We start from the raw sequence: 17,535 nt of genomic DNA, 5'->3' as shown, positions 1-17,535 counted from the left end.
GAGGTGGGCACAGCCCCCCATTTGCTCAGCACACGCCAGAGAGGCCGCCCCCCAGTACATTCCAGCAGGAGGAGTCTCCGCTCCTTTGCATCTGAGCCAAGCCCTTCCTCCTCTGGTCCGCGTGGACAGTGAGTGAGCTCCCAGCATTCCCAGATGGAGCGTATTCCCCTACTGAAGTGCGGGGGTGAGCACAGTGGTGTCTGTATAGTAACTGGTGGGCTTTTTAATGCTTTGCCAATCAGCCTGGGCACCTGAGCAATATGAGTGTGTTTGCAAGAGGAACTCTTCAGAGTTCCAGCTTACGAGTGAACATAGGGAACAGGCCTGTCCTCCAGTGGGCAGCTCTTTGGAGTTCCATCTTTATAAAGAAGAACATGCATGTGTGCTTTTTACGCCACACATGGGGCACGGCTAACTGGGGACAGAAAACACGAAGCTGTCAGTCACGCTACTGCTTAGTTGGCTGCCAGATCTGACTTTAACTTCATTTTAATAGCGGACTTAAATCCTTGGAAACCAAATACCTGTGAAATCCCAGTTTACCTTCCAAGTTCAAACTGTACACAAAAAAGAATCCAGAATTAATTCTTTATTCCCAGAAATGCACCCCCCCCGCCACAACTTACTGGTTCATGGCCCCTTTACACAGGCTGACCTGAGAGGCATCAGGCCTCTTGCCTCCTCACACCCAGCAGGTCGTGTGGGTTCTTGACCAAACTCATCAACCGTTTGCTGAGCACCTGCTATGTGCCAGGCACTGGGTCGGCTTTAGAGGGACAACCAGACATGGGCCCCGCCCTGGGGGACTGACGGCCTACAGGCTCTGCCAGGCATATACACACCCGGAAAGTAGCCAAGTGGAACCCATTTATGAAGGGCTGCCTTTCTGGGCTCAGATGAGGGAGTAAGAAAGTCTGCCTCTGAGGGTAGGTTCGGCTGTTGAGAAGGGAGTGTGACAGTGTCCTGGTTCAGCCAGGCCAATGAGTAGGCCTGAGAAAGGATCTGTGGGAGCTCACCACGGGTGGGCAGTCGCCGGAAGGGCCCTCCAGGCCAGCACAGGCAAAGGCCAACAGTGGGCTGCAGCTGGAGAGGGGATTTTTCTAACTTGACCAAAAAAATAAAGAAGCCTCTAAAAATACATGAATAAATAGAAATTTAAAAAAAAATAATGCTCTTCACCCTCCAACTTCACCTTTGCAAGTAGCCTCAGTGATTTTTTTTTTTAAATACAGGAAACGAGCAGTCTGCCCCTAAGTACTGTCACTTACGCTAGATCTCCCTGTCTTCTTTATGCTTTTTAAACAATGACTTAAAGAAAGACCAGAGAGAGAGCCAAAACTGGATTTACAGAAGCCCTCTGTTCCTGCCATACCGCCCAAAAAGCCGCGGCCACCCAAGACCAATTCTCTCAGCAGACCCGGTGCACTGCCCCCCAGGAGGCCTGAACGACCAGTGGGTCCCCTGACCCACACCAGGTACTGCTCTGCTCTTGCCACCGGGGGCGGGTGAGGGTTGGCCGTGGGCCACAGGAGAGGGACCTCGAGTGCGAGTGTGGCCAGCAGAGGGAGAGGGGACAGAGCTGCCCTTCCACCTTCTAGCAAAGCTGTCTGAAGACTCCAGCTACTTCTGTTCTTGCTTCTTCTGTGCTTGGGCAGAAGTGGGTTCGAGGCCGGGAGGCACAGTGTGGGTTTTAGGCTGAGCAGATGGGAATCAGGTATCTTGCATGTAGGCTCTGCTCACACGGAAGGGTTTTCCCTGAGCTTCTTGAGGGCATGCCAGCCGCCCTTCAGACTGGACATGTGGGTATCACGACCCCCGTCATCCCTGGAGGTCCCCCTGGCCTCAGGTGCGCACCACTCCCTGGGAGCTCCATGCCCTGACCCTCTCCCTGCTCTGCGGTGCCTCTTGCCCCAGCCCCAGGCTCCCTAGGCCCTGGACTGCGCAGCCCTATTGTGGCACCGAGGACCCGTCATTGGCGAATATTGTCTTAGTGTACGTGTCTCCAAACTGTGAGACACCCTCAAAGGCAAGGGACATGCTTTGCTCAGGCAGAGGTTCTGAGGTGTGCCTGGCACAACTCACATTTGTTTGCTGGCTGGGCACACAGGTCGGAAGTGGGGAGTCAGAGTTGGATATTGTGCTCCAGGGCCCGAGCTGCCCACCACGGAGCAAAGAAGGGTTGTATTCGTTCCCCAAGTTAGCTGCCAGAACTTTCTCCTAGTATGTGTGTATTATGTGTGTTGGTGTCATACAGCAGAGCAAGCTGTTGGCTTGGAGGTCTTGCCATGTACCTGTCAGCACACAGTCACTCACCAGATTTTTGTTCTTTTGAGCCAAGTTTGCCTGGTGAGTCACATGGGGCTTCCGCGCCCTCAGGCTGGGGTCAGCAGGCTTCCTGGTTTGCATCTCATCTTGCTCATAGGTGGGCGGGCCTTGGCATGTCACTGCCCCTCTCCGAGACCTTACTTTTTCTGCCTATAAATTGGGGATGATAATGGAATGCAGACAAAAAGATGGAACACGACAATCCCCAGTAACCTCATGCTTGTAAATCAACATTAGTTCCATTGTCATTCTTTCTTTTTTTAAGATTTAATTTTTAAGTAATCTCTACACCCAGTGTGGGGCTCATTTACTTCTTAGGAAACAAGGTTTAAATCGTGACATAAAATTGACCTCCATAGCCATTAGTCAGTGTGCAGTTCAGTGACATCAGGGACATCTGCATTGTGGGGCAAACACCCACATGCGACCACAGACCTCTTTCCATCTTGCAGAACTGAAACTCTGTACCCATTAAGCACCAACTCCCCTTCCCACTTGCCTAGCCCCTGCCAACCACCAGTGTACAGTTGACCTTCGAATACGCAGGGTAAGGGGTACTGACCCCCATGCAGTTGAAAATCTGTGTACAACTGTGCCCCCCTCCCCGAAGCTTCACTGCTAATAGCTTACTGTTGACCAGAAGCTTTACCAATGTAAAGAGTCGACTAACGGGGCGCCTGGGTGGCTCAGTGGGTTGGGCCGTTGCCTTTGGCTCAGGTCATGGTCTCAGGGTCCTGGGATCAAGTCCCGCATTGGGCTCTCTGCTCAGTGGGGAGCCTGCTTCCCTCTATCTCTCTCTCTGCCTGCCTCTCCATCTGCTTGTGATCTCTCTGTGTCAGATAAATAAATAAAATCTTAAAAAAAAAGAGTCAACTAACATATAGTTTATAGTTCTATGTATTATAGACTGTATTCTTACAATAAAGTCGGCTAGAGAAAAGAAAACATTATTAAGACAATCATAAGGAAGAGAAATTAGATTTTGCAGTACTGGGCTGTATTCATTGAAGAAAATCCACATATAAGTGGACCCACACAGTTGAAACCTGTGTTGTTCAAGGACCAACTGTGCTTTCTACCTCTGTGAATTTGATTCTTCTAGATGCCTCATGTAAGTGGAACCACATAGCATCCGTCTGTTTAACTGGCTGATTTCACTTACCCTGATAGCCCCAAGGTTCATCCATGTGGTAGCAGGACCCGTTCACTCTTAATACAAACCCTGCCACCGCCCTTGCCCAGATGTAGGAGCAGGTAGCTCTGTGAGTGGCTGAGCCACGTCAGAAGCTCCGCCGGCTGTGGTAGACGCACAATGGCCCAAGTACAGGAGACCAGCTCCCCAGCTGAACATGCAGCCAGTGACCTCAGTGCGGGCGGGCCCATCAGAGTGGCAGCTGGCTCGCCCGCGTCGTTCTGTAAACAGCTCCCAAGGCCCAAACAACTGCCCCCATGTGATGGCCCATGGGGAGACTCATGGGACCAGGGCCACTGTTGAGCAGGTCAGGCCCTACATGTCATGCCCTCTTCTGCCGACAGATAGAAGCCTGTGTGCATATGCATGAGACAGGGCCATGTGACCGCCCCGGTGACCTCAGCCCAGGGCTCAGTAGCATGGCTGGCCCAGCAGCTAGCACTCCAGAAGAAAACAGTTATGTAAACCAAAGTGCTTCTGAAGAAAGTATGAGCTACACAGAGAGACTGGAGAGCAAAGGTTGTGCATCTCTTTCTGGTGGGTGAAAGGGGAAGGGAAGGCACGCTCTGCCAAATTCTGTTAGTCTTCCAGGGACTACAGTCATTTCCCTGAAGTCAGTAACAATTTCCAGAATATTCCTGTTCTAATCTGATCTGAAGAGAAGTGCAATTCCAATGACTTCTTTGCCTTCAAAGGTTGTTCTCAACCGTCTCATTGTGGGATAGGTACAGGCTTTGTGACGCCCCAGTTGGACCTGAATGCAAGGGGAAAGTGAATTGTAACTGGGACCTTCTGGACTCCCAGAAGCCCCCTCCGCATCTGTCCTCTGTCTAGCTGTTCTTCACCTCCAACTCTCTCATCATCCACTTGTCCGTTAGAGGTATGGCTCGCTGGGGAAGACGCATGAGGAGGGCTGTGTATATAAGCCAGTGGGAAATGTAACTGTTCGTCACCTGGGTGGTCTCCCACTTAGCCCATGGTGGCCCAGCCCTCAGAACACAGGATTTGCAGAAATGGGACAAGGGAAGAGAGGCCCTGGCTTCCTTCCCAACAATCCTAGGAAGTGGCAGACGCAGACAAGGCTGGGAGCATTTGGGAAACCAATACCTCCTTTGGCTGCTTGCTCAGCCGTCGGAAGGGAGCCCAGTGCCTACTCTAACATGGTGGTTAGAGCAGGCTCTCAATTTCGAGTGTGGGTCAGAATCACCTGGAGACCATGTTCAAACAGATCGCTGGGCCCCGCCCACACTGTTGCTGACTTGGTAGTTCTCAGGTTGGGCCTGGGAACTTACATTTCCATTAAGCTCCGGGTTGCCATCTCCAAGCTGCTGGCCTATGTGCACACTTCGAGAACCCCTGGTCTCGATTATCCCAAGTTTTTGACAGTGCCCTCCCCTTCCCTGGCTGCCTCTCATGCACCTATTAATGCTCCCCGATTTCAGAGCCCACTTAGCACACACAGCTTCTGGAAGCCGTCCCTTATGCCTCAGGATTGCTCTCTCTTCCAAAAGCCTGGCACCCCGTGTTTAGCCTAGTGTGGGGCCCCATGCTGTGCCACTTGGGATGCTCACACCCCCGGACTCCTTTACCAGATTTAAAGCAGATCAGGAGTGTGTTTTGTCATCTCCACATGCTCTACAGGGTTGAGCATATGGTAGTGGCTCATATAACACACTTGTTGAATGCCATGGTTCCTACAAAGGCAGAGAGGTGCTAGTGCTGACATTTTGTTCACTTTTGCCTCTCCCATCATCCTTCCCAGGCCCTGTACAAGCTCTGCACCATGTGGGTCCCATGTTCTGTACCTAGTGTGCCATGGATTCCAACGTTACAAAATTGAAGAAGATCACAGAAAGTCTTACTATTTCTCAGTGCCTCGCACGTTTCATATTTTTTGCTAAGCAGTTACATTGGACAACCAGCCCTTATATCGGTTTATGAACTTGGTTTTGTTCCACCCAATTGGTTGAGGTAGGAATGTTAGCAGCACTCAGACAGTTTTGCGTCATGGGTCCTCCAAAGAGAAAGTATTATCTACTGTAGGAAGCCAAATCCTCTCTAGGATTTGCCTGACTGGATGGTGGACAGAGAATTGAACACATGGACACACGGTCATTATTTGTTCTCACCAGCCAGAAACCTCCTACCAAATGTGGCTTCCAGGAGAGGTTGGTTTCTTTCCATTTAAATAGGAAGTCGTATCTTTTAGAATGAAGAAATGCACAAGTTTAAGAAGAGGGGAGTCATTTTTGGATACATTTGCTTAACAGAAATGTATTGAGGGGCCACTGTGTGCAAGGCACTGTTCTGGATCTCTAATCCTGGGGCTCAGCCGCAGGTGCGGTTTCCAGGAACCACATCTGGGAGAAGTAGAATGACGCCCTTGCATAGTTTTGTGTCCAGCCAGAGCAAGTGGAAGCATGCCATTAACATACTTACCCATTGGTAAGAATATTCTTCCAATTTCCAGAAAGTAAGTTAAGATGGAATTATAACAGGAAAAAAAAAAAAGACTGTTAAAAAAAAATTAGTACCAGAGTTGATTTTAAAATTGAATGATTGGAGTGCCTGGATGGTTCAGTCATTTAAGTGTCTGACTCTTGATTTTGACTCAGATCACAACCTTAGGCTCATGGGATTGAGCCCCACTTCAAGCTCTGCCCTGGGCATGGAGCCTGCTTAAGATACTCTCTGTCCCTCTGTTCCTTCCCCTGCCTCCCTAGCTCTTAAAAAAAAAAGCAAACAAACAAAAAACAAAACAACTGAATGATGAGAGGAGATTCTACTAGGCCCTAAGTGCCCCCTTCATCTGCAGGCCTGCACCTTGGCAATGCATTCGTTATTACTTCCCAGTGTGCGAAGCCAGAGTGCCCATCTTGTCCAGCCCGGTCTGGGGCGGGGGGGCAAGCATTCTGTCCACCCATATTTTCACACTTGAGAAAATGGAGGCTCGAAAGTATAGAGCCTTCTCACTTGTTTTGATATTTGATCATAAAAATGTTTCAATTGACAGAACGTACCTAAACCTTTTTGTATGTGTGTATACACACATGAACATGTGATATTATATGTCCAATAATCTGTATTATTGGTGTAATAAACATGAGCCCTATAAAAGGAGGTCCTGGAACTTGGGAGATGGTCCAAAAGAAAAAAAAAAGAAAAAGAAAAATCCAAGGAAATGCTGGAGGGAAGCAGGTTTCTCTGAGCTCTAGTAATTCTATGCAGTGGGAGGCAGCGAGCCAGAAACCTGAGGGGCAAGACAGGTGTGGGACTTCAAAAGAATAAATCCAATAGGGAAAGAGGTAGAAGCAGGCTAGAACAGGTCTGTTAATCCTCCCAAACATAAGTACCCCAATTTGTAATATTTTTTTCATTTTCTTCCAAATAGCAGGGAAGCTGGAGCAGAACCTTTGTTCTGAGCTGCAGGGGAGTTTTGGCCGGTGCCTGCCCTCCCGTGGACAGCAGGGAGCAGCGTGTGCTCTCCAAGTAGAGGGGGCAGGGGACTGGCAGGGTCGGGGCTGGCAGGGCCGGTGCTCCAGAGGCCCTGAGTGGTAGACAGGAGGTCTGGGCTGGAGGGGCAGGAAGTGAAGCCGAAAGGCATCAGGAGGAGGAGAGGTGAGCGAGCATGGAGTGGGAAAAGCTGATAGCCGGAAGAACAGGAGATGTTGGTCAGAAAGGGGAGGTGTGTGCTCACAGCTTCAGAGGCGCAGTAGGTCTGAAGATGAACTTAACCACGGAGAGAGGGGCCACGAATCTGGGTGACTGAATGTGAATGAAGGTTATAAGTGAAGGGACCAGGGGAAGGCGGGGCTGGCATTGGTGGCCGTCATAGGCTCAGGAAGATGGCAAGAGCCAACGTGAGGTGAGGCTGACGTTCTAGAAAGTGATGCCCTCCCAGATAAACATCGGTGTATTCTGGGAGTTGAAGACGGCCAGTGATTAGAAAGATTTCATGATCAGGGTGGTAGTTGGCCGTTCAGAGAGGAGGTGCTAGATGTGGGGGCATTGGTACCGTGGCTCAAGCATCCCGGAGGGCACCATGCGTTGACTTCAGATGTGGAAGCATGTGTTGGAGGAGGGATCTCAGTGAGAAGGTGGGCATTTGGGTCTCGGACACCAGGCTGCATGCAGGAGACCTGGTGACTTCCCAGACTCATGCTACTCAGAGATGGCTATCGCTTTAAATGTCTACCCATGAGGTACTTTTCCTGGGAAGGGCTGAAGGCTCCACCACAGAAACTGAAACGCCATATCCAGTGGGAAGGACAGTGGAAATGCAAGGCTTTTACTTGTAATGAAGATGGAAGCTGGATTTCAGAGACACACCGGGAGATAAGAGGCTGCGGAGCTCTGAGACAGTTGAGCTGGAGGCAAAGATTAAGTAAACATTTATATGCCAAACATCAACTCAGTGCTTAGGGAAGGGCAGATGTCTCTCTTGAGACCAATTTACCCACACGGAAGTTCATTTTTCTTTAGATTTACACAGGCAGCCTGGCTGCTCCAGCCCCTGGGGTTACAACTGAACAGGAAATAAGCTTCCGGGTCTCAATGGCTCTGTGAGGGGTGTGCCCCGCCCCCGCTTCCCCACCTCTTCTCTCTTACTAGGTATAAACTAATCCATCAATCGATCAAAAAGGAGGAAGAGAAAGGTAGCTAGTGCAAGCGTTTGGGGTGCTTAAGCATTTGGGTGCTTTGGTCATCATTTTGAGTTTGGACTACTCAAGTATTCAAAATGCCTTTCAAACAGTCTTAGTGGTGCATCACATGGTGTTTGAGTGTTTCCCTTCTTTTCCCCAAATCAACACCCAGCCATGTCTTTGGAGAATTTAAGAGAGAGATCTTGGCTGGTAGTTACAGAGGTGCGTGCCATTGGCTCATGGCTGGTAACTCCAAGTGCGGAATGGTCCCTCCAGGAGATTACAGGGGGAGAAGAGGAGAGAGTGGAGCCAGTATTATTTATAGGGTAGAGGAAGAATGAAGAACCTTCAAAAAGGGTAGATGGTATTGTCATGGAATCCAGAAGAAAGGAATATGGAGCAAATGGAGCTGGGTGGATGTCACACCTGAGTGTGTACTAGAATCACCTGGAAGCTGGTTAAAACATAGTTCTCTATTCCCCAAAGTGTCCAGTTCACTAGATCTGGGTGAAGGCCTGAAAACCTGCATTTCTAGCAAGCTCCCAGTGCTGCTGCTGCTGTTGGAGGTTAGCTGACCACGCTGTGAGAACCCCACCATAGGTACACCCAGGAGACTGAAGGGCATCCACAAGCTTTGGTCACTAGTGTTGGCCCTGGCACTCCCAGTCCAGGAATTTCTATACAGTGGTTGGTAGCCAGAGACAGAGCTGGCGCGAACTGAAGAGAGAATGGGCAGGTGGCCAAGCTTATGTAGACTTGGCTTGTGAGAAACTTGGCTACGGAAAAAAGATGAAAAGTGGGGGCTTGTAGATGGATGCAGTGATGAGAGGGGTGTGTGTGTGTGTGTGTGTGTGTGTGTGTGTGTGTGTGGCCATCCATTACAGATATTCATCAAGTACCTGTATTTCTGGCCGGGCCTTCTTCTAGGGGTTAGTTAACTGTGGTAACCAGGCTAGGCATGGCTCCTGCCCACCCATTGCTTTGGAGCTGGCACAGCAGGGCGGACAGCCCACTCCTCTACCTCCCTACCTGGTGACTTCGAACAAGGTGCGCACCTCTCCGCATCTCAGTTTCTGAGTGGTCGAGAGAGGCCCGCCTTGCCCAGGTGTGCAAATTTAAACAAGCTGCCACACTTCAGGCCCCTGACTCTGCCTGGCGTTTGAGAGGCAAATCCGTGTGTGCTTCTCCTCCTCCCTTGAGATGCTCCCTGGGTGACCTCGGTGGGAGAGGGCCTTCCACGTGGTGGCAGGCAGGTCCTGTGCTGTAGCCCTGAGGGAGGGAGGAAACATGGACACTCTCGGACAGCACCTCAAGAAGTCTCTAGGGTGCGGAAGCATGAGCAACCTCCCCGCGAAGCAGCTAAAGATTCAGGGAAGGCCATGACTGAGGGAGGGGAAGATAATTTATGGACCAGAGGACTCCCATACGGCACAGGGGACCAGACCTTTCACCCTGTAGGGATGTCTGCAGTCTTCGCTGGCCTCATTTCGCATGTATGTCTACCCTTCTCTCTTCCTTCCACCCACCCCTAAAATGACTTTTCTTTCTTGCTGTGAGAACCAGCAGTAACGATGGGGTTTTAGCCCCAGCCCAGAGGCCTTGGGCCTTGACGCACACTGATGGTTCTGCCAGTGGTGGTCCAGATCAGGCAAGGGACCAGTGGGAGACCGAATGCCTCACACGGGCCCAGTACTGGTTGGGTCAGACAATGCTTTCTTCATGGGCTCACTCTTTGAACACATTCCCTCAAGCGGCACCTCACAAACTTTTCTGAGTTGGGTGAAGATGAGTTCCCCCTCTTCCTGGCATCTTTAAAGCCCCTTGCCCCTCTGAGATGCCCAGCTGTGGGTTTGCAGATGAGGTCTGCTAGGTGCTCCTCCTTTTGCTTTTCGGGGGTTGTGGGTTTGTGCTTTGGATGGGCTCAGGAGAGAGGCCTGTTCCCACACACGCTTGCAGAGTCTGCACAGAGCACAGAAATTTGGAGGCGAGTTAAGTGGGCAATGTCCCATCACCTTCCACTGCGTCTTTACCACCTATAAATAGCCAAGCTTGTTTGTACGCATCCAAACAAGGACGCAGTGCAAGGGGAGAGCTGCCGGCAAAGCCGCTCTGGTTCCAGTCAAAGTGCTGGTGATTCCTGGGATGTCTTCGGCCGCCGGGTGGGTATGTAGGGACCCACATATATCAGCAGCACCTTTGGACCCTTATTTCTCAGAAAGTGGAGGGCGCCTCCCCCTGCCCTCCCTCTGATGATTGAAGGAAACTGGGCTTACCGCTGTTACAGTTTTGTCCTTTCCCAACAGAAGGACTCTACCTCCCCAGGACAGTGACATCCCAGGGTGGAACTCTCCTAAAGGACTGGCTTCACATCTGCTACCTTTACAGATGGGTAGAGTCCTCTTAGAGTTGCTTATTGGAAACAGGAGAGAATCTCCTGTATGCGTATGCAGATACGCATTTGTTTATTGCCATCCCAATTGTGGTGGGCAGAGACCGGACCGGATGTCAAGAAGCATCCATCTGGTTTCAGCTCTGCCACTAATTAGCTGTGTGGCCTCGGGCACCTAACTGCTGTCCTTGGAGCAAAGACCCTTGTCTGTAGTAAAATAGGGGCTTGAGCTGGGCAACACATACCCAGTTTTAGCGGTCAGAGCCTAAGTGTGCGATGTCACAAGCAGGTGGGCAGGAAGCGATCACTTCCTTTGGCCTCACTTCCTTGGTGCACATTTGGACCAGGACGAGGCAGGTACACAGTCAGGTGGGGTAGTTTCACATTAGAAGGTGGAAAAAAACAAGGAACAAGAAAGAGGACAGGGTAACTCACGTCATTTCTCTATGAGCTTTACATTGACATCTGCCACCATCCAAATGTGTTGACACCTCCCGAGTGGAAACAAAGCAGGACTTACAGGACGCGCCTCGGTTTCCTGAGCATGAGGACAGGCCAGTTCTGTTTCCTCTCCTTTCCTTTCCTTCTCGGCTTTTTTCTTTGCCCTGTAACAATTTTTAGGCAGTTAGAGCCCAAACATTTACATCAAGGTAATAGATCCTTCCGAGAGTGGGCAGGAGGTCTGCCAGAAAGAGTCCTCACCTGGACTTGAGATTCTCCTTCAGTGGGGGTCTGTGGATTCCCTCTTTTCCCCTTCAGCCCCACTCACCTCCAAAAGGGTCATGGGTCTCTCGGGTGTGGTATTTGATGCTTGCTGTTAGTCCTGCCGTCCGTTTATTTATTTGCTGATTTGCTTGCCTCGGCTTCCTGCGTGCTTCAACACCTTTTCCAGACCACATGTCTTGGCTTAACTGTCCCAACTTGGGCTAAATTGGGCCATGCCACTGGCCGAGCTCATGTTCTCCAAGGATGCCCATGGCGTGTCTTCTGCATTTCCAACTGTACACGCCCTGTCTCCTGTCTTGGGTCTGAGCAGCCGGAGTGGGCACCTCTGGTCTGGTTGAGTGTGTGATTCTTGTTTATTAGGAATCCTTTTTAACTTGGGGACAAAGGCGATTTACCCAGCTGGCAGTGAGCTGCATTGGCACAGGCTGCCCAGCCTTCTCGATGACTCATCATCCCCCTGACCAGAGACTGAGGGAAGCAGCTTTGAAGAGTGGTCAAGAGCATGGGCTCTGGAGTCAAAGTTACAAGGTTCAAATCTAGACCCTACTTTAGTGACCTTTTGTTAGCTAGTGACTTCATGTCACTGAGCCTTCGTTTCCTGATCTGTGTAATGAAAGTAAAGGGCATCACAGGTGGGGATCGTCAGGAAGCAGGCCCCGAGGCAGCATTTAGTGGGCCGCCTCTGTTTAGGGTGTAGTGCCCATGGAAGGGAGCAGGGAGCAGCGCTGGGCTGAGGGAGAAGTCGAGTTGTGATAACGGCTCACTGAGGCCCTGGCCGACTCCACAGGGAGGGGCTGACATGGCCTGTCTGAGTTGTCCTGTGTTGGGCTGATCTGGCCAAGATTTTTTGATACTGTGGAGTGTGGGCTGCCCTAGAAAGGACATGCCTTGGCCGAGGAGGTTCTCTGTAACTGAGGTGGTCCCTGGAGAGGACAGCAGCACCCCCAGTGGCAGGGGCAACCAGCCCTTTACCAAAGGGGGCTCTGGGCAATGTGGCTCCATGTCCTCCATGCAGAGCAGATACTCGAAGGGATGGATGTGAAAATTGAATAACGGACAAAAGGAGTTTATCCTGGTGCCTGGCTCAGGATAGGCATTCAGTAGGCAGTAGCCACAGCTCTCACTTCTGTGTGATTGTGGGTTCCACTCACTCCTGCCAGTGTCCTTGAGCTAGTCCCCCCCCCCCCGTCGTCTGCAGCTCAGGCTCCCTGTCCAGTAGAGCCAGGAGACCTCGCGCTGGTTGCCTGTTCAAGTCAGGTGTTTCAAGGGTCCATAACCAAAACTGCTAAGAAAAATACAAGACAATAGCATTGTTTTGATTTAAAAATCAGAAAGGAGTAATGGCAATCTTGTTCTGGTATCTTTGGCTATATGGGGATATGCCTGCTTTCTTTTATTTTCTCTTTTTATTCAACAGCTGACGGCATAGAAACTCACCATACATAAACCCTCTCAGGAGCTAGTAAATTCCAAAAGGATCAGATTTTTCTTTTCTCATTGAATTTAGTAACATCCTTTTTGCCAAAATGGTACCCATGTGTTGGGCAGACTGGAGGAGAGCAGAGACCAACCATCGAGGGCTGCAGCCTCATTGGGTGTCAGCTACTCCAAGCGTGTGCTTTGGAGAATTTCAGAAATTCTGGTATTTTTCAGAACTGAAATTCATTAGCATTATTGTAAGAGTCTATAAATACAGTGAAAAGCATTTACAAATAGACATTGTAAAACGCTTCCACACCCACAGTCTGAGCACTGTCAAAACACCAGCTGCAGCTTCCTTACTTGGAAGGATCAGAACCTTTTTTAAACGACACCTACTGTGTTTTCAAAATAGGCTTGCTTCTGGCCCTGGATAGAAGATAATTTCAGCCGAAAGCCTGTGTCTGGCTCTTGACATGTGGGATCAGGGCTCAGAAAGATGGGGGGATCCTCAGTTCCTTCTTGTCCGAATGCCCCTGGATCTTTAGCATCCGGGGACAGGTCACTTGGGGATGGTACTTCCCCTTCCTCAGGTGGTCCCTCAAGGCTTGGGCCTCTTGGTCTAGGATTTGGAATTCCACACACCCCCCACCTGGTTCCCAGGTGAGCTCCAGGTGTGGGACCAGGTGATCACAGGGGCACCTGGGGTCGGGGAGGTTCTTTAAGGAGTGTTTGTAGACAAGGGCTAGACCATCTCTTGTCTTGGCAATCAGTTGTCCTTGACAGTACCATTGGGGAGAAAGGAGAGGGAACATAAGCTCCCTGAATTGTGTGAGTCTCTGTTGTTAAAAGTGAACGTTAATGAAGGAAAAATTTTACCTATAGTCTTATCCCAGAGATAACTGCTGATAACATTTTGGACTATTTCTTTCCCATCTTTTTTCCTACGTGTGATTTGATTTGTTTTTCATTGGTTTTACATAGTTGGGATCATACTGAATATCCTCCAGCTTTTGGGGGTTGGGGGGAAATTGCATCTGTTGTAACAAATACATAATGCCTTCCCCTTTGAGGACAAAGACAAACGCCTATGAATCCCACAGGTGTTTTTGAGCCTTTGTCGTGTGCCAGGGGCTGAGCTGGGTACTGGCAGTCACCCATCACACTGGAAGAGTCACCATAAATATCCTTCCAGTCTTAAAAAGAAATAATGATCCTTATTCCTAATACCTAAGCAGGGCTTGTGGGTGTATGTACATAGAGGGTAGGTCACTTTTAATTTGTCTCTGTCCTTTGCCACTGTCACACCAGCCTTTGTCCTTCCTGTCATGTGTTTGTAAATATCATTTAAAAGTCCATCAAATGTAGGTTATTCACCTGTTCCCCTATTTATGAAAGATTCTAGTTTCAATTTTTCTTTATTACAAATAGCACTGTGGTAAGCATACTGATCTCCAAAACCCATTTGGTCATTTCAGACAATTTCTTTAGCATAGCCTCCCAGAACTGGGCCAAAGCAGATGCCCATTTTAAATGCTATTGATATACAACCTATTCTTAGAAATTACTTCTCTTTACCCTGAGCCATTCCCCAAAGGTTCTGTGGTAACTTTCCAAAATGCATCTATAAGAATAAAATAGTTGAGAGTGACAGTGAGGGAGCAAATAAAGGTAGAAGAGTAATACAGCCTGGGATACAGTGAGCACAGTAATGAGTGGTAGGGTTCTCCACAGTCTATTCAAGATAGGCTCACAGTTGACTGGAAGCTTCTAGCTGTCAAATCAAAGAGAGAAGTGGCGGCTCCGAGATTCATAGTTACCAAAATGCACGAATAAACCACATGTTCAGAAGCAGCTGAGCCGAGCTGTTCCGAGATACAGATCATTAACTGCTACATAAAGTTCCTTCTCCCACCAGCACGCCCTCAGATTCTGTCCCCAGTCATCCCGCCAGGGCGTTACCTCAAACCAACTTTGCTCTTGGCAAAAAAAAAAAAAAAAAAAAAAAAAAAAAAAAAAGAAGCCCAGTGGAATTAACTGGACTTTTGTTGCCTGAGTGACCTTTCTCCCTGGACAGAACACGTGTTCTCATAGGTTTTGGTCCTTGGTGTGTTCCCAAAAGGACAGGACTGTCTGGCTCTGGGTAGAATTTGAGTTGTGTTATTTTGGAGAATGACAGCACCAAAGCATTCCAGCTCTGTAGTTCGAAAATAATAAGATTAGGAGTCCTCAAGTAGTTTTCAAAATGAAAATCCTTTCCTACTAATAATGGTGCATTTCCCAAAACATTTCATTCAGAAGGTTACCTTCAGTTAGTAGCCACTGGGGCTCTGCCAATAAAATGTTTTGAAATAAATTTCCTCAGTCTCACCGCTCCTGTTGGCTTGAGGGTCTGTCCGAAGGAGTGTGCCCTGTGGGACCTGAACTTTGGTGGCTGGGGGATGGAGTCTACTCTGTCCCCCAGTCTGCTACAGTATCCTGGCCTGGGGGACTCCACAGCCTCAGGAGGTGGGGCTGAGGCAGGAAACAAATGCTCTGCTCTAAAGCTTAAGCTGCTTCCCCCTTCCAAGCACAGTGGCCCATGCTCTCCTTGAACTTGTACTTCAGCCGAGCTCTGAAAAGCCCAGAAAGTCTCCTAATACCCACCCACAGTTTTAGAGCTGTGTTTTCTCTCAGTGGAGGTCAAGCCATTTGGCCCAGCCCTTTTGGCCCAGAGTTCTTACTTTAAGACATTTAATTTTAAAGACTTACAGGTCAGTCTTGTTTGTTTGGGAACTGACGGGGGCTTACCTCCTTCCACTGGGTCTTCTCTCCCATCACAAGGATATGCGAGTCACACTGAATGCTATGACCACTGCCCCTTCTTGACTGAAGAGACACAGGGGTTGACCCTATCAAGTCCCTCCCTTGTCCCCTGGTTTGTAGGTCTCTTTCCTCAGTTGTCCTTCCCTCCCTCATTACCTCCAAGACAAACAGAACCTTCTAGTACTCAGCCCAGCAGTCTGAACTTTGCCTGCATTTCTGCTCTGTTCTCTGGGAACCTCAGGCTTCAGCCCAGGGAACCCTGGCCACACTGGGCACTCCCACCTCCCCTGAGGTCCTTGCTTAATCATGCCTTTTACTGATATATCCTCTCTCCCTTTCCCACCAAGGCCCAGCTGGAAGGCAACCTCCACTGTGTACCCCTGACCACACCACACAGATCCCCCACACTGACCCAGTCCTTTCGTCCCCTACGACTTCAGTGTGTGTTTCCCTTGCCCAGCCTGTGCCGTGTGGGCCTATGTGTGTGTCTGTCTGTTTCTCGCATGGAGACCGTGAGCCCCTCCAGAGTAGGAACTACCTGGCGCGGCTCTATCCATATGCCCTACATGATGGATATTTGACAGGCGAGCCTTGAGTAACTCTGCCACTCATTGTGTGGTTTGGCTTCAGGCCATGGTGACTGCCCAGAGCCACGAGATGGCCTATTTCTGTTGCTTTCCCAGAACAACTCCTTGGCTTCTCCCTCTCATTTTATGGGTGAGGATCTTTTCCTCTTTCACAACCATCACAGACCACAGATAATCTCGTTCAGGGCTCATCCCCCTGGAAGGGTCTAGAGATCTGCCCTTTGGGAGGAATTCAGAGGCACCTTCTATTCCTGTTTCTCTCCTCTTCTCAGAGGCCTGCTCCCACCCCTCAGGGCTGTTCCTTGCCCAGATACAGAGGGAAGTCACTTGTGTCCTGACGGACACGGGGGCACCTACCCAAGAGCCATCTAATTTTACAGGCCTGGGCCCCAGCGCCAGCTTTCAGGCTGCCAGACCTTAAACTCAGTCCCTTGTGCCTGTCAACACCCCAGCTGATGCCTCCGACTCAGGCCAGACCACCTTTTTCTCAAGGTTAAAAGTAGCCGACCTTTGACAAGCAGCATTGGCTAAATTCCTTGCTCCTTAAAAGGGAGGCTCTGGTTATCATTTGCTGGTTCTTATTTGGCCATGGGGCGGGAGCAGGCCCCACGCCGTACCCTGTGTACCCGCGGGAGGGTTACTGGCTAAAGGTGTATTGCTGAACAGTCATTATTAAAATAGCCCTCTCTGAAAATGTGTGCTGGAGAGGTGGGCATCCGGTCTGTCGGCAGGTCTGACCGAGGCCCATGCATGCGGTTGGAGAGGTCACTGGCTCCCGCTGACTCCCTCCCAGACAACGGCGCCACCCGCCCCATGCACACAGCACGCTCCTTAACGTGTGTGCAGCGAGAAAGCTGACACAATGACAAGGACACACACCAATTATTAAATGCCTGGACTTGTGTTTTTAATATAGGGGTGACGGTCCAAAGATTGACTTGGTGGGCAGTTCGATTTCTGGCATCCTGGACAAGGATCTCTCGGATCGCAGCAATGACATCGGTGAGTAAGGCGAGCGTTCTGGCTTCTCTTCACAAAATTTTCAAAGAACTGCAGCGTTTGGGTTGCCCCTTCGAGCAGCCTGGTGAGAACGAACACAGCCATTTACAGGGAAGGCTGACAGCCCACCATTGGTGTTAGAAGTTGTGGTTTTGTAAAGGGGATGTGATGGTGATTGACACATTAAAACAGAATGCCTGGAATTTTTACTCTCCCTGACCTTAGGAGAACAGTCTAAAGAAAAGAGGTGATGAATAAGCCTTTTGTAAAAGTGGGCATTAACACTTATATTCATAAGGTGAATGGGTGAGAATGCAGAATGGCCAAGTTCATTATAGTCAACACTCAGTGTTTTGAGTTTGAATTTAAAATGAGCTCTGGCCTGATAATTGCTGATTGGTTAAGAACATGGGTGAGTTTTTCAAAGGTCAAGATAGCACTGTGATGGAG

The 17,535-nt window shown here is 49.7% G+C and overlaps 1 protein-coding gene across 7 annotated transcripts in view; it reads left to right on the top strand.

Moving 5' to 3' along the window:
- SH3KBP1 (SH3 domain containing kinase binding protein 1) overlaps positions 1 to 17,535 on the top strand; it is a 340,162-nt gene that overhangs the window by 292,583 nt on the left and 30,044 nt on the right. For all 7 annotated transcript variants that reach the window (XM_013059639.2, XM_045089360.1, XM_045089361.1 and 4 more), the window contains 2 exons: positions 1,316 to 1,475; positions 17,003 to 17,088. In XM_013059639.2, coding sequence (XP_012915093.1) covers positions 1,316 to 1,475; positions 17,003 to 17,088 — 246 coding nt within the window. The remainder of the gene's footprint in view (positions 1 to 1,315; positions 1,476 to 17,002; positions 17,089 to 17,535) is intronic.

The sequence above is a fragment of the Mustela putorius genome, unplaced genomic scaffold (assembly GCF_011764305.1).
Source record: "Mustela putorius furo isolate JIRA1106 unplaced genomic scaffold, ASM1176430v1.1 tig00003836_pilon_pilon_pilon, whole genome shotgun sequence".
In the NCBI taxonomy this organism is placed as follows: Eukaryota; Metazoa; Chordata; class Mammalia; order Carnivora; family Mustelidae; genus Mustela; species Mustela putorius.
Note: the sequence above shows the minus strand (reverse complement) of the source record. Positions and strands in the feature narration are given on the sequence as shown.